General features: G+C 36.4%; 1 protein-coding gene across 3 annotated transcripts in view; it reads right to left on the bottom strand.

Annotated features, from left to right (window-relative positions):
• LOC150094147 (uncharacterized) overlaps positions 1-22684 on the bottom strand; it is a 387756-nt gene that overhangs the window by 250120 nt on the left and 114952 nt on the right. For all 3 annotated transcript variants that reach the window (XM_090412301.1, XM_090412300.1, XM_090412302.1), the window contains one exon: positions 8988-9107. In XM_090412301.1, the coding sequence (XP_090268427.1) occupies positions 8988-9107 (120 nt within the window). The remainder of the gene's footprint in view (positions 1-8987; positions 9108-22684) is intronic.

Genomic DNA, 22684 nt, shown 5'->3' with positions numbered 1-22684 from the left:
TGCTAACGCATTCCTGGATGCTGACAATGTCAAGTTCTTTCCTAATAGCCTCATTTTTAATATGATATTGCCACTGATGCATCTGTTCATGCCTATAATCTTTCTCAGGATTCTCATATCTGTGGTCTCTAGTCTTTGGTCAAGTGTTTTACTTCTGACCCAGCTCTCAGATCCATAAGTTAAAACTGGTTTGAACACTGTCTTGTATACAGCTAATTTAGTGTTCCGAATAATTTCTCTCTTATTCCATATAAATTTATTCAACTGACTTCCCACCATACCAGCTTTGCTGATTCTGTTGTCTATTTCTATATTTAATTTACCATCTTCAGTAAAAATCGTGCCTAAGTAGCTGAAATGTTTCACTTGTTCCACAGGTTCTCCATTCACAACACAGTTGACATTTTCAATGATTCTGCCTATTTTCATTGTCTTTGTCTTTTTATTGCTGACCTTCATACCATATCTATTACAACAGCTATTCAATTTAGTCAGAGAATCTTGCAGACTTGTAGTGGATTTATTTAGAAGTATAACATCGTCTGCATAAAGCAAAGAGCTGACATTAACATCTCCAATTTTGATATCATGTTTAATACCACTTTCCTTCCTAATGTGAATAACAGAGGGGATAATGTACATACTTGTCTCACACCAGATTTAACATTAAACCATCTTCCTGTACTTCCTTCAATTCTAACTGCTGACTTACAACTCAAATAAAGACTAAGTATTGCTTGATATAATGCCCCATTGACACCATATAACTGCAGCATATTGAATAGCTTCTCTCTTGACACCTTGTCATATGCCTTTTCCAAATCGACAAAACTTAAATACAGATCTTTGTTCTATTCCCATGCTTTCTCGACTATTTGTCGCAAAGTGAAGATCTGATCCTGACAGCCTCTATTTGGCCTGAATCCAGTTTGTTCTTCACCAAGCTTTTCTTCCACAATTCTTCTCAACCGTTTCTCAAGTATACTTGCATAGATCTGGCCGGGAACACTCAGTAGGGAAATACCTCTGTAATTCTCACATTTAGTTTTATTTCCCTTTTTATACATGGGTACTAACTATGAGAGCTCTACTCCAATCATCGGGAATTCGTTCCTCTGTCCAGGCTTTCTGAACTATGCAGTGCAGCCACTGTAAGACTTTTATACCACCATACTTCAGCATTACTGGTTGAATATCGTCTACTCCTGCTGCCTTTCCACATTTCAAGCCTTTGATGGCTTTTTCTACTTCAAGTATGGATATGTATTCCTGACTGCATGCCTGGTCAGTGTTTTTTACCACTGTGCTGTCATCACTGCTTGTTTCATTTAGCAGTTTTTCAAAGTAATTACTCCATACTTCAAGGATATCTTTTTCTCCCATTTTCATGTCACCTTTATCATCTCTAACTCCTTTTACAGCACTCTTTCCTCCATTCCTAAGCTTCTTTAACAACCTCCAGAATATTTTGACACCTTCTTGATATTCATTTTCTATATTCTTGCCAAAGTCCTCCCATGACTTTTGTTTAGCTAGTTTTACACAGTGTTCAGCATTCTTGTATTTGTCTCTATATTCTCTAAGAACACAAGCTGACTTATTTGCCAGGAACTTTTGATATGCTTTCTTCTTTTCCTTCACTACCTCTTTAACTTCCTGTGTCCACCAGGGAGTTCTGATTTTTTTATCCTTACAGACAACCTCACCACATGCCTCTCTGGCAGAATCAATCAATGTTTTCTTCAGAGTTTGCCACTGAATCTCCAAGGTTTGATTCCTGTTCTCAAACTCTTTCATTTTTTCTTCAATAATCTTTGTGTATTTTAGTCTACAGTTCACATCTGAGAGCTGCTCAACTTTTATTTGCTTTAAAACTTTCTTACATGTTTTTCTTTTCAATATGAAAATAAATTTTATCCTGCTCAAGACTAAATAGTGATCACTTCCAATTTCAAATCCTCTGTATACTCTGGTGTCCTGCACCAGGTAGAAAACATCACTATCAACAATAACATAGTCAATGACACTTTTCTTATTCCTAGCCTCTTCTCTCCGTGTGAATTTGTGCACATTTTTATGTTGGAACATGGTGTTAGTAATAACCAGTCCATGTCCTGAGCAGAAATCTAACAGATATTTGCCATTATTATTAGCTTTGCTCTTTTCTCCAAATTTTCCCAAAATATTTTTGTATGTCTGACAGTCATTTCCTACTCTGCTATTGAGATCCCCAACAAGGACCAACTTTTCATTTTTCATTGCTTTTTCTAAAGAATCAAAAAATTCCTCCACTTCTACCTTAGTAGAACCTTCTGTGGGACCATAGGCACTAATAAGTCTCATTGTCCAGTTCCCCATTCTCATATTTGCCGACATTACTCTAATTGAGACTGATTGCCATTCAAGAAGATGAACCTCGTATTTTGTGTTGAATACTATGGCTACTCCTTCTTTTCCTTGATTGTCATTGCCTGAATATAACATTTTGTATTTATTGCTCAGAAAGATCTCACCAGTTTTGGTCTTTTTCGTTTCAGTCACCCCTATTATGTCGATCTGGTACTTATCTAATTCCTCAGCTAGCTCCATTTCTTTGCGATTCAGGCTTCTTACATTGATAGTACCGATTTTTAACTCTGGTGATGTTGAGTTGGGGTTTGTTTTCAGATTTGTTCCAGTAGCTGACTTTTCGCTGTTCGCCCTGGTTCCCCGGCGAAAACAACGGGGGCCTTGTTTGACTGGGCGACGCCCCAGCCGGCATGAAATCTTGTCATGTTGTACCATCATTTTCTATTTTGGTTTAACCAATAAGAATACAGTTTGGTCGGCTAAATCCCAAATTGCCAGCCCATCCTCGTTCGTTCAGTATCCAAGTAGATACCCAACAGGGTGCACCACGAGAAGGTGAGGATTGGACATTAGTTCAGAAGCCCTGGATGGTTCTCCGCATTCCTTTAAAGGCTATGTGGAGGTCTCCTTTCAGTTATACAGCTTTGACCCTTAAGCACCCCGGAGTAGATGATATTCGATCAGAAATGCTGAAGTATAGTCTTACAGTGGCTGCACTGCATAGTTCAAAAGGCCAGAACAGAAGGACAAATTCCCGATGATTGGAGTAGAGCTCTAATAGTAACCATATATAAAAAGGGAAATAAAACTGAATGTGTGAATTACAGAGGTATTTCCATACTGAGTGTTCTGGGAAAGATTTATGCAAGTGTACCTTGAGAAACAGTTGAGAAAACATGGGAATATAACAAAGATCTGTATTGCTAACAAATGTAATGATAACAAAGACTTCCAGAACGACAAAATTTTGTTGATCTGGAAAAGGCATATGACACGGTGCCAAGAGAAAAGCTATTCAATATCAAGCAATACTTAGTTGTAAGTACTTAGTTGAGTTGGAAGTCAGCAGTTAGAATTGAAGGAAGTACATGAAGATGGTTTAATGTTACATCTGGTGTGAGACAAGGATGTACATTATTCCCTCTGTCATTCATTATCTATATGGATCACATTATGAAGGAATGTGCTATTAAAAATGATATCAGAATTGGAGATGTTAATGAAAGCTCTTTGATTTATGCAGACAATGTTATACTTCGAAATAAATCCATTACAAGTTTGTAAGATTCCCTGACTAAATTGAATAACTGTTATAATAGATATGGTATGAAGGTCAGCAATAAAAAGACAAAGTCAATGAAAATTGGCAGAATCGTTGAAAAAATCAACTCCATTGTGAACGGAGAACCTGTGGAACAAGTAAAACATTTCACCTACTTAGGCACGATTTTTAGTGAAGATGGTAAATTAAATATGGAAATAGACAACAGAATCAATAAAGCTGGTATAGTAGGAAGTCAATTGAATAAATTCATATGGAATGAGAGAGAAATTAGTCGGAACATTAAATTAGCTTGTTGAGAGGCTTATACGCTGGTTATACATGATAATTAATAATTAAGGAATTGACAGCATACACTAGAAATATAAATTAAATAAACTTTAATATATAGTTTCCGATATTTCGGCAAACGTCACGTTGCCATCTTCTTGGGAACTTATTACAAAGACAAGTGCACACAAGTACTACATAACAGCAAATGAGAACAGAAGCTAGGAAGTTAATGTTTTCCTAAAGTCCTGATGGTGCCCCCTGGTGGGCTATATTGGTAGTTCTTGGCCTTTGGGCTGAAGTTCTTCTGATAAATGTTTCCCAAATTTGGGGCAGTCTCATGGTGTTCTCACAAAAGCAAAGCCTCTGAAATCCAACTTATCCATTAGTGAATACAAGTCACTACAAGAATTGAAGAGAAACAAAGAAATAGTGATCACCAAAGCAGATAAGGGGAACGCCACTGTTGTACTCAATCTTAATGACTACACAGGTAAGCTCAAGGCCTTATTAGATCGATCCACTTACCTCCCTATTGAATATAATCCCACCAACTCTCAAATTAGAAAACTCCATAGGCTCCTTAAGAAGGTCACTTCTTGGCCTGTGGAGATTACCAACAGACTGAAACCCTATAACTCTAGACTACCCCGCATATATGGGCTCCCAAAAATACATAAAGATAATGTGCCATTACGTCCCATAGTGGATGGCATTGATTCCCCGACTTACAAACTAGCCAAGCATTTAGCCAAAGCGCTCTCACACTATACTGGCAACACACCATCACACACAAAAAACTCAGCCCACTTCAAAGCCAGTATAGAAAACCTCACACTCCAACATAATGACATAATGGTCAGTTTTGACGTCTCCTCCTTATTCACGAATGTCCCCCCCTCAAAGAAACCTTAGAGCTAATCCAAGCTAAATTTCCTCCCGATATCTCAGACCTATTTCAGTTTACAATGAACTCAGGCTATTTCATTTGGCAGGAAAAATTCTACAAACAAATAGAGGGGATGGCCATGGGTTCACCACTTTCCCCACCCTTGGCTAACTTCTTTATGGAGACTTTTGAAGAGAAAGCCTTAAACTCAGCCCCACAAAAACCTACCATATGGCTTCGCTACGTTGATGATGTGTTCGCTATTTGGCCCAGATTCACTCCTCTCCTTCCTAACACACTTAAACAACCAACACCCTAGAATCAAGTTCACCCTGGAAAAAGAGGCAAACAATAACCTCCCCTTCCTAGACACACTAGTCACCCGCCAACCTGATGGAACCTTGGTTTTCTCAGTTTATAGAAAACCCACCCATACAGGTAGATACATTCACCAACAATCCCATCACCCCCCCCCCTCACAACAATATGGAGTTATTAAGACACTATTCGACAGGGCAAAAATAATCTGTTCTAATGATCAAGCCCTAACTACTGAACTAAATCACATTCATGACACTTTCTCAACCAATGGCTACCCCCCCCCCCAAAAAAAAGAATCCAAAAACTACTTAACAGAGCTATCCACAACCCACCACCCCCCTCCCCTTCACAAAAAAGATTACTCTAGATCCATCACCATTCCCTACATCCGAGGCACCTCGGAAAAAATCAACAAAATCTTAAAAAAACATGACTTGACCACCTGTTACAGACCACATAGAAAATTGGCATCCCTTATCCGCTCCACTAAAGACCAACCACTTCCCCTAGACATACCCGGTGTATACCAGGTCCCTTGCAGCTGTAAACTGTCCTACTTTGGCCAAACAGGCAGGACAGCAAATATCAGAATCTCAGAACACAACGATTACATCTGATTTCACAAGTACAGCCACTCTGGGCTTGCAGACCACGCTCTGGATACTCGCCACAGAATAAGATGGAAGAAAGCCACAGTAATACACCGCAGCAAGTTCAAATATGAAAGACTATTCATGGAATCAGCCTCAGCCCTTAGGAACATGCCAAAACATATTTCGATGCATGAGACTGCCCCAAATTTGGGAAACATTTATCAGAAGAACTTCAGCCCAAAGGCCAAGAACTACCAATATAGCCCGCCAGGGGGGGCACCATCAGGACTTTAGGAAAACGTTAACTTCCTAGCTTCTCATTTGCTGTTATGTAGTACTTGTGTGCACTTGTCTTTGTAATAAGTTCCCAAGAAGATGGCAACGTGACGTTTGCCGAAATATCGGAAAGTATATATTAAAGTTTATTTAATTTATATTTCTAGTGTACGCTGTCAATTCCTTAATTATTAGTTATCACTAAATTAGCTGTATACAAGACAGTGTTCAAACCAGTTTTAACTGATGGATCTGAGAGCTGGGTCAGAAGTAAAACACTTGACCAAAGACTAGAGACCACAGATATGAGAGTCTTGAGAAAGATTATAGGCGTGAACAGATGGCACCAATGGCAATATCATATTTAAAATGAAGATATTAGGAAAGAACTTGACATTGTCAGCATCCCGGAATGCGTTAGCAGAGCTAATCTCAGGTGACAGAATGGGCGAGGAAAGATTGGCAAAACAAGTGTTCTCTGTCAGGTTGGCAGGAAAACGACCGAGAGGAAGACCAAGATATAGGCGGTTTAGTAGGGTACAAATGCTTTAGACGACAGAAATATAAGATCTGATAATATTCGTGTCTTGACAAGTAACAGACTGATCTGGAGGAAAATTGTAAATAGGAAGTTAGTAATGATGTAGATTTTTTCATGTAGTGCTATCATATCCTATATACTTCTTGATGGTACATGTCAGGAATTTGATGATGATCTTCATGAACACATCATACCCTTCCTTCTCTATTCCTGTCAGCATGTCGTCCTCATCCAGCCATGTCTCACTCATTCTAACAATTTTTGGGTGAACAGACTAATTAACCATGCTACCAGCCAAGACGTCTATAGACATCAAGATTATCATGGATGCGAAGTGCATATTAAAATTGTAATATATGATGGACACGAAGTGTTTGAGGATGTGTATTTGATCCATAATGGCCGGTAATGTGGTTAATGCAACATTTCATCTGCTTTGTTTCTTACACTTCTAGCATTTGTATACAAACACAGCAGCTCATTCCTGGATCTATAGCTAGTTCCACTGATACCAATCACTCGATGTGATTTCTCCATGCTCAACTGAAAACATTTCCCTTTCTCCTTATTCATTTTAGAACCCTCTTCATATCCAACTGTTTCCTCTTGATCCCAGGTCATCCCTTTCCCTTCCTGTATACACATGCATTCACATCCTTTTGGAGCAGCTACCTTTCTCACTCTGTGTTCCCCAGTCCACCCTTAGCCTCCCCATTTCCCTGTCCATCTTGCACACCTGTTCTCTCCGTGTCTATATTCATGCCACTCACCTCTTCATTCATAACCACATAAAATAAAAAAACAAAATTAAATGACATGACATGCAAAATTTCCTTAAGTATAGCATGATTAATCCATAATTATTATTGCTTTTGTAATAATCATAAACTGCAAAAAGTAACATGGAAATTAGTAGGTCTTTATCTTCTTCAGCCTGTTTTCACTTATAGACAACTCCATGATGATTACGTATGTTCATACCTCCAATAATTTAGAAATTTAGAAAACAAGACTTGAAACTTCAAATAGGAATGCAAAGTAAATTGCAACTTGCATCTTATAAAAATATAATTTAATAGAGGAGAGGGGAAAAAATTATTTACTATTATTCCAAATGTGCAAAAAAGCAGATTTGAATTTTATGTGTTTATATGTTATCTCAAGGCGACACAATTCGTTCATTCATACTAGTGTCGGCATGTATATATTTTTCATGACCCCTGGCAAAATGTTAGCCACGTGCAACGTGTAGTTCTCGTTTGACAAACATTTAAAATGACCGTGTTCGAATTTTTCATAAAAATGGAGAAAAATGAGTTTCGTGCAGTAATAAAACACTTTTATTTGAAGAAATGGCCACACAGATCAAAGCCGAGTTAGATGCAGTTCATGGTGACTCTGCAGCAGCATTAAAGACTATTTATTTTTAGATAAATGAGTTTAAATGTGGTCGTAAGACCATCGAAGATGAAATGTGCTCTCCAGACACCCAACTGAGGCCACTATGAAGGAAATGATTGAGAATATCCATGGTATCGTTATGGAAGACCGCTGAGTGAAATGGCACAAGACTGCTAAGATTGTAGACATCTCAACTGAATGGGTGTATAATATCCTTCATATCCTGAAAAACTGCACATGAAAAAGCTGTGTGCACGATGGGTGCTGCAATTGTTGACTGTTGATCAAAAATGCAAACAAAAAGACATTTCGCATAGTGTCTGGCAATGTTTAATCACAATTCGCAGGAATTTTTGCTCCAATTCATGACTGTAGACGAAACTTGGATCCACCACCACTACACACCTGAGTCCAAGCAGCAGTCAAAACTGTGGACAATGCCCGGTGAAAGAACACCAAAAATGCGAAGACTGTTTTGTCAGCTGGGAAGGTGATGGCCATTGTTTTTTGGGGGGATTCCCAAGGAATTAGTAAGACCATTTGGTAAAGGGTAAGATAACAGAGTCTATTATGCTTCATTGTTGGATCGTTTAAAAGAAGAAAAAAATGGCTAGCACACAAAAAAGTACTCTTTTATCAAGACACTGCACCATCCCACACATCGGCCATCACAATGGCAAAATTGCACGAATTGAGGTTCAAATTGGTTCCACATCCACCATATTCACCGGACTTGGCCCCATGTGACTTCTTGTTCCCAAACTTAAAAATCTGGCTCGGTGGAAAAAAATTTTCTTTAAACAAGGATGTCGTCAAGGCTATCAATGAATATTTTGCACAATTTGACAAATCCTACTTTTTAGATGGGATGAAAAAACTGGAAACTCACTGGACCAAATGTCTAGACCTCGATGGAGACTATGTTGCGAAATAAAGGTAATTTTTTCCAAAAAAATGTGTAACTTATTCTTTTACCAAACTTTTCAAATAACCCTCATAACGATCTAACATGCTGTAGTGTTAATTAAATATCAGGAAATGATTAGAAAACTAATTCTACTATACCTTTTTGTCCATGCTGTAGAATATACTCAAGTTTCAGACAAAAACGGTACAGAGTTGTATTGTCCTCATTTATTGGAATATTTGTTTCCAGAAACTCACTTTTAAGTTCTGAAATGCAATCTGGTAAGAAAAAATTTAATCAGTATATGTTATTATTGATTTTACAGCAAACGTTCATGATTCTAAAGATAAAAACTAAATCTGCTAATACCTTAAAAACTATTCAGAATTCTTTATAACTGAAAACAATTAAGTTTATTATATGTTTATCAAAGTAATAATCTGCATCATATAAAAATGAATTCAATATTCTTCTTTTAATTATTGTTCATATTCAGATGCTAACATAAAATAATAATAACAATAATAATACAATACAGTTGATCTCACTATGTATTTATCAGACTAAGACACAATTCCAGCACCACATATAATCCAAAATATTCTTCTTATATGAGTGGGAGGGGAAAAAAGTTTCATTAAAAGGCATATTTTTCTCTTATAAAAAAAAAGTTCATACCCCCAAATCCACTTAAAAAAAGTTGAAAACAAAGTGTGCTTTTTTTTTTAATTTCATTTCTTTTATTTAGTGATGTGTAAGGGGAGTGCAGATATAGCATATCAGTGTCAAGTGAGGACTACAGGTTGAAGAGAAAGTCTTTTTTATATTATTATTATTACTATATTTTATATTTTTTTGAAAAGATGTGGACCAAGAAACAATGGGTGAAGATATTGGATTTCTGCATTAGTTCCAGCAGACAATACTGCGCTGAGCATCACACAACTGCAGGAAAAACCCACCATTACTGATTTATTTATTTAGCATAAGGTATAATAAAAAATAATAATAACATTTTTAAAAAAAAGACATGACATCAAAATATATAAATACATATTTGTACAGACAATAAAAATGAGACAGGTAGTGTACATATACAAATAACAGGTAAAAAAAAAAGTTACTAAAATTTAAAGTCTAGTTCAGCTAGGCATTCAAGAGCTGAAGGATCTGTTTCAAAAAAGTCTCTCAGATCACCAGGGTAGGCTCTTATGCTACAGTTCTCCACAACATGCTGGATGGTTTGGTTTATGGCCCCACAGTCACATTGGGGTGTAGGTGAACTTTCCCACTTGTGTAAGCTGTCTGTGTAAATACCATGTCCTGTGCCTATCCTATTTAAGTTTTTCCTTAGATGACGTGGAAGCTCAATCCCTTTCAAATTTTGGGAAGGATATACTTGCTTAAGTCTAGTGGTGATTTTTCTTTCTAAGTTTCTAGCCATTTCGAATTAACGTTGAAATCGCTATTTACTAGTTCTTCAGTCAGTATTAGTGGAGGCCATCGGGATTTAAGGCGATTTATACTTATATGTGGGAGGTCTTCATGTATTGGTAACGGGGGATTGCTGTTTATTTATTTTTTGTACTCTTTTACAAGAGCATCTTGTCTGCTCAGGTTTGATGGTGCAATGTTGCTCAAAGTTGGAAGCCAGTAGTGGGGAAGTGAATTTGACACAGCCTGTTATTGTCCTCATTGCTGCATTTATTTGCATGTCAATTTTCTTGATATGAGGACTGTTTAGCTATACTGGTGAACAATATTATGCTGCAGAGTAGACTAGGTCTAATGGCTTGTGAAATCACAAACCATTACTGAAATTCAGCTCTGTACAACAGCAGGAAAAAATTCATATGCAAAAAACCTCAGCAACAAAAAAAGCTTGTCAGGATGATGGATGGATTCAAGCTAGTAGTCAGTATCAACAGACGAATTATAATAAATTTAGTTTAATCCTTTATCCAAGTGTGAGCAAACAAAGTTTGCACCTGAGAGTATCTTCAGGACTGGGGTAAGGTAGTGCAACACCAGGACAACTCCTTGCAAAGGTGGAGCACACATTAGACAACATTAGACATACCTGCAAGGAGATGTATTTTGCATTATGGGAGATACTGAGATAGAAGTGATAGTATCTTACTCCACCTTTGCAAGGAGTTGCCCTGGTGTTGCACTACCTTACCCCAGTCGTGAAGATACTTTCAGGTGCAAACTTTGTTTGCTCACACTTGGATAAAGGATTAAACTAAATTTATTATATTCTAACCAGGAGAAAAATAAACTTTCAACAACAGACTAATTGTAGAGTTAGTCCCTCAATGAGGGTCATCTAGAGGGTAAGCATTCTTTGCATAAGATGACGTAAGAAAAGGCTTATCTCTCTCTCTCTTTTTCACCATTATACATATATACTTAGGTTTAGTTAACTGTTAATTTTAAGGAAAAAAATAGTTTATTGATCTTAAAGATATTCTACTAAATTTCTAACTTGCATCATCAGAGCACAAAATTACAAACACGTTATACACATAGCACCTAATTAAACAGTTTTAGAATCAAAAATCAGATCAGTTGATGTATAATAGAAAGACAAAACATGGAAGAAGTTAATGCAGAAAGAAATGGAATTTTATGAAAAACATTGTCAAGCTCAGCTGACAGATTTCTAGAAAAAGACAATAAAAACAAATAATTCCTGGATAACACCTGAGGTGACTATGACAGCAGAAAAGACAGGCTAAAGAATACTTGAATGAACTCAATAATGACCAAAACAGAAGATATTATAGAAGTCTACAACATCAACTAGATAGGATATGTAGAAATGCAAAAAAAAGATTGGAAGAATGATAAAAGCGCAATACTTAAGTCATGACTCCAAATTTCTTTGCACTAAAGATTACACTCCTTCTCCACTCACTATTCTCATAGTAATGTAAATGGAAATATTAAAGAAATAGATCTCATCTGGTACACTTACTGCTTGAATATTTTTCAGGAAGACAGCATTCACCAATAAATACCCAGCAATGAAAGTGTTGATAATTTCAGAGGAAGAAGTAATCCTTCCAATTCACCAAATGAAATGACTGAAAGCACTTGGAACTGAAGAAATACCTACAAAGCTACAGAGGTGGACTTGAGTAATTTAATAATTAATTAAACTTTTCAACAATACTCTTTTCTCTGGAATAATCCAAAATAGGAAAAATTTTGCCTATACATAGAAAAGGTAATGTTCAAAAATATTTTTTATGTAACTTCTACCCGCAAAGGGGTTGTTAATCTATACTACATTTGTAACATGGGTTGGGCTAGGGATTTTTTCATTTTTATATTAATTTTCTTGTACTGTTTAATTTATTATTAACATATTCCAGAAATCGTGCTCTAGAGATCAAACATGAAGCTTTTTCAAGCCACTTCAGGACTCCTATAAGCAGGGTGGTTGTTGGTGGTGGTCTCACACCAGGCATAAAATTCATCTTCCACCTAGAGACAATTGCAAACATCAATGTCCACAGTGGGATTTGAACCTACACCTGTTGGTTGGAGAGTGGATATGCTGACCACTTGACCAACCAAGCTGGCAATAAATAATTATAAACTGATCACTTTCCTGTGCCATTCATACAAATTATTTGTAAAAAATAATACAGAACTGTCTAAACATTTATGAACCATCAATGGAAGAAGAACAAGCTAGCTCAATGATTTTCAACATTTCCATAATATGGCAAACCTAGACTAATTAAAATTCTGGGGCACACTAAAAATATATTCTTTTAATTTTTTTGATGATCTGGCAAAAAATAGGCATAATTTTGATTGATTTACACACACAAGATATTAATAATAGTAATTACCTATCCTTTTTGCTCCAAAAAATTTTAAACTATATTTTTGACATTTTGAGTAAGAAAAAATACTCAAAATTATTTTTAAAATTTTTTACTGATTTTATCAAATGAATATTAAATGTATTAAATAATATACATCCTTGCAGTTAATTTCAATGAGATATCTGAGCTTGATGTTGTTTCAGGATGTCTTTTGTGCGAGGTCGAATTTTAGATAGGCATACTCTTAAATCATCTTCCAAGGTTTCCAGGCAAGATCTTGCAATTTTGTAGTATTTATTAAAGTTTCTTTTAATTAATATTCCAGTATATGTTGTAAATTCCTTAAATAATTTAAATCATGTGTTATCAACGTATAAGCCTATTTACAAGAATTGAAAATGTAATTGAAAAGAAATTAAAGTATTAAAGAAGTTAAAGTAAGAAGGGCTTCTCTAGGAGCCACATAAAAATCAATTAATTCATAAAAGTTAAAGATAAATGCGGTCTTATAATGGGTAGGCTTCCGAATCTTTTTCAAATGAATGCAACCGTATTTGTTGAGGTTGGGGAATGCTTTACAGCTGATATCAATTCCAAAAATAGTTTTTCAGACCTATAGTAGCTTCTATGCACCATAGTTGCCTTTATCCATTTAATCCTGTGCAAAGGAATGCCCAGAGCATCATGGTCTACCAGTCCTAACTGGTAGACCATGATGCTCTGGTCTACCATACAGATGATCACAGATGTAGTTTTTATGTTCAAGGCAGACAGTAAGAAATCTACCAGTCTGATCACAGGATGTGCAAGAGGATGAAGATGAACCTTAGAAGAATGGATTAAAAAACTTGTGGTATGAAAATTATATTTGCAGAGAGCTTTAGCTATCTTTCTGAAGTACCTTCAATATAAGGGATATGAATACTTGTGCTGTGATCTTGTGTGTTTGTCACAGGAGGGATAGAGTATGCAGAATTATCTATTTTATAAAGGGGTAAAATAGTGTTGTGAAGGTATCCAAGTACAGTAGTAAAGGCTGCATTATTTGAACAAATAGTCTCAGCTCTATGTGTATGTGGGTATACATATGTGTCTTCCTATAAACAAAAAAGATAATGATCCATTTGGGAGTTGTAACTGGTATGTCTAGGAAGCAAAGACAGTTGTTAATTTCTTTTTCTATAATGAAATAAATTTTTGCATGCTAGCTGTTTAAGTGCACTAAAAATGTATCTAATATGTCTGGACCCTCAGCTATTCAAGAAATGCATCATTAACCAATTATTATGATGATTCAAGTTTTCAATCTAATTCTACTTCCCATCTTTTATTTAAGGATGAGAGGCAGAATCCTTTATATTAAGGTGGATGATTCTTGTATTGAGCAGAAAGCAAACACACCATTTATACAATATAGCCACACTGTTAATTTATGTATAGCTGATTTTCTGATTTTCTAGAAATTCTATGTAGAAATTAGTTGGGGGGGGGGAAAGAATTGCAGTCTATTTAGTTGTTTATATGCTTCCATTCCATAAGAAATAACTTGAATAATTAAAAAAAATTAAAAAAAAAAGAAAGGAAACGTTGCTTGATAAGGTCAAGGGTGAGGAGCCTCCATAGCTCAGTCGGTATAGATGAAACCCTACGGTCAGAAACACCAGGGTTTGATTCCCATCCATGACATGAGGAACCTTTATCTGGTCTCTTTCAACTAAATGTGAGTTAACCACTCTCGCATGGAAGTAGAGGGTTTTTCACCTGAAAACTTGGGTTTTTTTGTCCCTCAGAACAGACAAACTGGCACCGTGAACACACATGGATTTACAGCCATGAATATTTATAACAATGTAGAAGAGATAGGGTCCTCACCACATTATCTCTCTCTGGCTGTAGTCAACCATGATGGTAGTCAACCTCCTGGACAGAGATGCCACATGATGATGAAGGTCAAGGGTATCTGTCAATGGTACATGATAAACAAAGAATTTAGTTGTTTATCATGTACCATTGACATGATAATTTAGGCTGTAGTATCAAAGCTGACTATGATGATACTTGAATCTTCTAGGTTAAGATTTGTTTTTAATTAAAGTTTTAAAGAAAAAAAAAATAGTATTTTTTATAATGGAAGGAGAATTTCCAATAGGGATAGAGACGGGGGAATGATTTTACTAGATGTTTGGCAAGTTTGTAAGTGGGGTTGTAGAAAGTTTTTTCACTTGGTTATAAAGTAAATTAAAAATACCATAATGCATAGTGTATAGCATTATACATAATGCACAGCATCATGTATAATACTATGCATTATACATGCTTTCCCATAATGCATAGCATTATACTTGGCAGAAAGGATGAGCAAGACCCAGATGAGATATCACGGTTGAAGCAATGCTAAAGTGTCACATATATCCCATATACAAGTAATGAAAAGGTCACACCTTATTATTAAAATACCGTGGATTAGAGAGAAGTTGTATACAGAAGTCATTGGCTTCTATATACAAGTAGCGTAATCATGAAAGAACAACTGTTTGCTTAAACTTGAATAAAGGATCAAACAATATAATTTAAGAACAACAATATAAGTATGACAGTCGGCTGTAGTATGTGGCTTCCCTCAATGAGTCCATGACTCCCTGGAGGTCTCTTTTAATAATAATAATTTCATGGCATATTTAATTTAATACATGTTTTATTATTGGGTTGGTAAATTATGGGGGAAATATATAGAACTCATATATCTTGGAATATATATATATATATATATATATATATATATATATATATATATATATATCCAAGATATATGAGATACTTTCTTTAGACCAAGATGTACTTTTCAATAATTACTATTATTATATAACACCTCCAAGGAGTACAAAGACTCGTTGAGGGAGGGCACCTGCTATACAACTCTTCTCTACTAATCACAACTACTTCATCATCTACACCAACGCCATCTACCACTAATATTTTCACAGACAATCACAAACATCCATGCCCATGGTGGGATTCAAACCAGCAGCCTTTTGGGTGGAGCGGATAAGCTAACCACTCAGCCAACCAGGCTGGCAATATTAGAGCAATAAAATGAGCCACCAATCGATGTTATAATTATGGAGCTTTACTTGAAAGCAGTCAATCACACACACACACACAAAGTGTGTGAGAAAATGTTTTTCATATCGTATATGAATTTAAATTAAATTGCAGTTATATGAGGATAAGAATATAAGTTATCTTTATAACTCTATTAGTATGTTCTTTCTTGTGGTTATATCAGTCGCTTCAACATCATTCCCATTCCAAGTGTTTATTTATCAGAACTTTCCAGACCCTCTCTCTCTCTCACACACACACACACACACACACACACACACACACACACACATGCATGCAGGGCTCAAGAAATCCACTGCCTACTTGCCACAGACAGTCAGAGAAAAGTGGTAAGTGAATTTTTGGACTTATCTTAAATGCTTTTTTTTTTTTGCATAGTTTACATTTTTTTTTAAATTTCTTAAAAATTCTCATTCATTGTAGTTGTATGATCATGGGTGACTGCTAACAAATTCATTAGAGATATTTTATTTCCAAAGAGTTGGAAATAAAACTTCTGGATCTAAAATCCTTAATTTGAAAGCTACAGCACTCTTTTAAAGAATCACTGAAACAGTTTATTTCCAAAGAGTTGGAAATAAAACTTCTGGATCTAAAATCCTTAATTTGAAAGCTACAGCACTCTTTTAAAGAATCACTGAAACAGTTGCAATTTTAGTTGCTGATTTTCTCTAAGTCATAATGTAAGCCAATCGTCTTCACTTTCTTCTCTCCTTTTAACTCCTTTAAGGTCCAGAACTTTATTTTTCTTTCCATATGAAAGACTATTCATGTTTTATAGTCAATCATAACATAACAATTGATAACTTTTAAATGTTTTTCTTTCTATATATAAGACTTCATAAATATCCACTTTCAAGTTCCAAAAATTTCATTTCTCACAACAACATTATAGAGCTTTAATTATTACGGAGCATTACTTGAAAGCAATTGATCTCGCACACTTCAAGGGCGTAAGAAAATGTTTTTCATATCGTATATGCATTTAAATTAAATTGCAGTTATTTCAAATAATCATTTGATTTAAAAAATGTACTTTTTGTGTGCATTTTTTATACTTAATTATACTCTTCTTACAACACAATTTCATCAACAAAATAAATTGATAATTATAAACACAAATTAAAATTGACAATCTGATTAAATACTGCAGTACACCTATATTTTGTTCAAAGAATATCTTATTCTGTGAACAAAATAAGTTAACAATTTTTCAACATAAGATTTTATTTCATTACAAAATAAACAGCTGGTGGGATCTGGTGGTTGAGAGTAGCATTTTATTTACTGTGTGTGCCCGCAAGTGCATACATGCGTGCGTGCGTGTGTGTGTGTGTGTAAAAATAGCAGCCATCCTTCTTGCAGCATATGAACTACTGACATCTCCTGTAGAAAGGCTAGAACTAGTTCAAAGAACCAGGAACTTAGAGGGCAGCCTTGCTTGACTTTTTGGGTTTTGAATGGGTCAGTTAGGAACTCACCAACTAGGTGGTATATAATTGTGTTAGTATGGGCTCCTCTGATGATAACAGTCCACTGCCTAACCTGTTCATATCTGTTGGAGAATAGTACAGAAAAAGGACAAGTCAGATCTATGAAGAGTACCACCTGATTTCGCACGGCCATCCTTAGACCTGGGCAAGAGGGGCACTGCCCTGGGCCCCTTGCTTTAGAGAGCTCACATATCAAAAATATTTAAAAAATATATTAAATAAGAGATTAAAAAGGAAAAATCACGGTCGAATTAAAACAACTGTTAAGAATAACACAACCAAATGAATATCACCTTATCATATATGTTTCTTATTTTGAAAGGTTGTTTAATTTGGCATTACAGTCAACAAAACAGAGAAATGTAGATTACAGCAATATAATTAGTGATTCTGCTGAAATAAAGGCAAGAAAAATAATTTTTATGAAATAAATATAATAATTTATGAATTATGGATAACTATTTTATTATTTGTCCAAATATCACCAACATCAAAAGAATACCAAGACATGCAAAAATAATTAAATTCAGTGATCTTTGATATTATAAAGAACTTTCAGTCATTAAAAAAAAAAAAAAAAAATTTACACATATTTGTTGATTTTGTCATGAAGAAATAGTTCTCGAACTAGGAAGATAGAACATTTTAGGCTCTGCAAATGTTAGGGGAAGGCCTGTCTTTGCATATTTACCAGACAATAAATTCAGAGCAGGAACATATAAAACTTCACTACTTGGCCTACAATTCCATATACCTGCATGCTTTTCATCTTAATGTTTCAATCAACAACTGTAGTCTGTATTACATAGAGAAATAGGCCTCCAGAAGTTGATTAAGAGAGAGAGATTAACACGTTCGCTGCCATGCTACTTCGGCATAGTTTGTTCCCATACGCCAAGCAATTTCACTTCTTTAATGTCAGTACGAGTAATCTCATTGCCGGTGGTAAGCGTTATAAGAATATACTCGTAGCTGGCTTGTGCAGAGCATATACCATCTATGAGTATACACAGTTTTGCTGCTAGCTCCACAAACCAAGCATTTTCACTTCTTTAAGGTCATTATGGGTTATCTCGTTGCCGGTGGTAAGCGTCATATGAGTATACTTGTAGCTGGCTTGTGTGGCTCATATACCAACTACGAATATACTCGTAGTTGGCAGCGAACGTATTAACCAAACTGAGAGAAATTAAATCTCAAGCCATATAGTTCTCAACATATAGTTCCATTCCATATCTAGATACGGTCAAAGGATTTCCTAGTCTTCTTTATAGACCGTAATAACTTCAGCTACTGTAATGAGTCAGCTATGCCTATTTTGGATATGAACAGAAAAAAAAAAAACATGTTCCAGGAGTATAATTTTCCACTATTCTATTCTATTGTCTTCCAACAGATGTCCATAGTATTTCTGAATATTCCTAAAAGGAGACGAGAATATCTTGTGTGGTAGACATGTTTTCTCCATCCATACAGATTTTAGTCAATTATCTGCTGAAAATGCAACTGAAGGGATATCTGTAGTGTACTGTTATATTCGTCTTTTAAACTTTGTTTCGTCTATTTGTTTCTGAATTCCCAGTCCCATCTCTATGCTGATGTTTCTGATGATATCACTATAATCTATATCATTGTGTTGGGCTTTTTTTTTTTTTTTTTTTTTTTTTATGTGGTTCCTGCCTATTAAAGGTTGTAAACCTATACTATATTAACATCTAGGTAGGTTAAGAGTCACTTCATAGACCTCCATTAAGTGGGGTGGTGGTGGTCTCACACATGAGCAATGAAATTCAGCTACCACCTAAAGATAGTATCAGATATACACATCTATGCCCATGACGATATTCAAACCTGCAGCCTGTTGGCTGGAGAGTGGTTACACTAAACACTCGGCCAACCAGGAAGACTGAAAAGTTTAATATGCATCAGCCTCTCCCTCTCTCTCTTTATACAGTTCTTTAACCTTTTTTTTTTTTTTTTTTTTTTTTTAAAGAACACACATTTCTTCCCTTCAATCATGTTGTTTCACTTCCTCTTTGAATTTCAATTACACATTCCAGTCGCAGGTAACATTATTCCTTAGAATTTGGCTGAAAACCTTAATGAGAAATCAGGCAGAAAGTACCATAGGCTGGAACACTAATGAACCTCCATAGCTCAGTCAGTATAGACGAAGCCCTTTGGTCGGAAAGACCCAAGTTCGATTCCCATCAGTGATGTGAGCAACCTTTATCATCTCTTTTGACAAACGGTGAGTTAGTTGGTCTCATATGGAGGTAGAGGGGGTTTTATCACCTGGGAACTTGAGGTTTTTGTTCCCAGAACAGGCAAACCGGTCCCCATGAACACATGCATCTACAAACATAGGATACACCAGGAGGCATAGGGATAACCACCTTATCCTCGAGTTACGGTTGTGAAGTCCAAGAATACTTGAAAGGTCATTGGGTGCTTAACTGCTTGTTAGGACCACTGACATTGCACTGATTGCTCCTTGTTCCATATAGCAGAATTTAAGGAGGACATCAAGATGTCTGATCTGAATTACTCTGTTTTTGAAAGGAGACATAAATTTGCTGAAGCCAGAATCAATACACTGATTCATTAAATGTAAGCCTACAGATTAGAGTTATGAATCCTTCATATGTCCAGTAGTTGAGAGATGTTGAGGCATACTTTTGACAAATTGCATACTTTTGATTGTGCATATCCTACTTTTCCCAACTCTATTTTATCTAATGTGGGATTTTCAATACATTCCAGTCTGACTACTGTAATTATAAAGGAAACACAATACAAGGTATGTCTACAATTCCTAGAAAAATTTCAGTATGTTCTATTGTATGGAGCATACACATCCTCTGTCCAAAAAGAGGCCAAACGTTTGATAGAAAATAAAACACAGGCCAATTATAATTATTCAAATCATTTATTTCAATCAATATACTCTCCCTCAACTTCGATACAGTGTTTGGCATGGTCAATTAATTCGTTAAATGAGCTTTTTATATCGGTTTTTGGGATAACGTTGAGGGTCATGGTTACTGCCACTTGAACATTTTCAATGGTGTCGTATCGCATTCCTTTCATCAGCAAATGAAGTTGGGGGAAGAGAAAGAAGTCACAGGGTGCTAAAATCAGGTGATCCAACACACAAACTTGGTTTTTGCTCAAAAACTGTCTCACAATGTTCGAACGATAAGATGATGCATTATCGTGCGAAAGTGACCAGCTGTCTGCATCACGATATTCATGCCGTAAGTGCCAAATTCTCACTATCAATCACTTCAAAACTTCAAGATAAAACTCACCATTGACTGATTCGCCAAGTGGAATGAATTCTTTGCCCTTGGAATCACAGAAACAAATCAGCATTGCCTTTACTTTTGACTTCTCCAAACGACTTTTTTTAGGATGCCCCTCTTTTGGTGTTCTCCCCTCAGCACTCTGGCGCTTTGTTTCGGGCTCATACACCACGTTTCATCACCAGTAACAATCATTTCAAGGAAGTTCGAGTCCTTATGAGCAGTTTTAATGAGGTCCTTGCAATATTCAATTCGATACATTTTTTGGTCATCGGTTATTGTGTCCACTCTCTAGCCAAAAGGCTGCAGGTTCAAATCCATGCGTGGGCATGAATGTTTGTGAGTGTCTTTGGAAATACTAGTGGTGGTGGTCAGCGGTAGATGGATTGGTGTAGTTGCGGTCAGATGGTGGATTGAGCGGGGGAGGCAGAGCTGTGGAGCAGTGCCCTCCCTTGATGAGTCTTTGGCCTCCCTGGAGGTGTTTAATAATAATAGTAATAATAGTTACTTATTACTAACTTAATATAACTTACTCACTAATATTAATAATATTTATGGTATGCTGGGACCAGCAGACCACACTCTGAATACTCCTTCACATAAGATTAAATGGAAGAAGACAACTGGTTTTACACAGAAGTCGCTATAGGTCCAAAAGGCAACTTTCTGAATCAGCATCTGCTTTAAACCACTACCCCAACTTCAAAAAAAGTTTGATTGCATTAATTTGCCATAGAACTGCGGGGGGGGGGGGGGGTCATTTTGAAAGCTGATAGCCTGAGAATGTTCTAGGAGACTGCCTTTGACCTGGCTTTTCAATGAAAGTCTGGCTGGGAAAGGTGCACATGGAATGGAAGGAAGGTAAGAAAGTGCCATTGCATAAGGGCAGTAGCAGACAGGAAGTGTCTAATTATAGGCCAGTTTGTGTGTCATCAGTAGTTAGTAAGATCTTGGCGAAAGTAGTGAAGGGCCATATACAGCATTGGGCAGATGAGGGTAATGTTATCTGTGAGAGTCAACATGGATTTGTGAAAGGGCACTCTTGTTTTAGCAATATGCTAGCCTTTTATGATAAAGTTAAAAGAGTGTTAGATGAGGAAAAGGCATATACTGCCATTTTATTAGACTTAGCAAAGGCATTTGACAGGGTGCCACATGATAAGATGATATTTAAGTTGCAGCACATGGGTCTGGATGTCAGATTGGTCAACTGGATTCAGGATTGGCTGTCTGATAGGTATCAGAGAGTTGTGTATGGTGGGGCAGTTTCAAGGAAGCAGAAGGTTAAAAGTGGGGTCCCACAGGGCTCAGTACTGGGACCTATATTGTTTAACCTTTATATCAATGACATTGTCAGTGGATTGCAAGGGGATATTCAGTTGTTTGCAGATGATGTCAAGCTGGGAAGGATTATTAGTAATAGTGCAGATGCAGCAGCCCTGCAAGAGGATTTGAATAAGCTAGATAGATGGGCAAATGAATGGGGGTTTCAGTTTAATGCAGCAAAATGTAAGGTCTTGAGGTTTGGGAAACATCGATGGGACACTGCATACTCTATGGGAGGAGTTATACTGGAGGAAGTAGGGAAGATAAGAGATCTGGGGTTGATGATTGATAGAAACCTGAAATTTAGAGGACATATTGCAAAGGTGGTGAAGGTAACACAGAGAATTGCTGCAAAAATGAGAAGGACACTGATCTGCAGAGATAAAACAATTATCATTCCATTGTATAAGACCCTGATCAGACCACACGGGGACAAATTAACTGTGGAAAGGGGACAAAGGCGGATAACAAAGATGGTTTCAGAACTGTACAATGATAGTTATGAGTATCGGCTGAGGGAATGTGGACTGCAGAGGTTGTTGGATAGAAGAAGGAGAGGTGATGAGACTTTTAAACTGTTGAGAGGTGGTTACAATGTTGACACTGGGGAGTTCTTTCGCTTGGTTGAACAGCAGGAAGGAGTGATGACAAGAGGCCATCTCTGGAAGTTACGAAAGGAAACTGTGAGCAAGAGGGTGAGGAGTGGTTTCTTTGCATGGAGGGTGGTTGAACCATGGAATGCATTGCCTGATGGAGTGGTGAGATC

Source organism: Typopeltis vanoorti, chromosome 22 (assembly GCF_054136105.1).
Source record: "Typopeltis vanoorti isolate ZY-2024b chromosome 22, IOZ_Tvanoo_1.0, whole genome shotgun sequence".
NCBI classification, from domain to species: Eukaryota; Metazoa; Arthropoda; class Arachnida; order Uropygi; family Thelyphonidae; genus Typopeltis; species Typopeltis vanoorti.
Note: the sequence above shows the minus strand (reverse complement) of the source record. Positions and strands in the feature narration are given on the sequence as shown.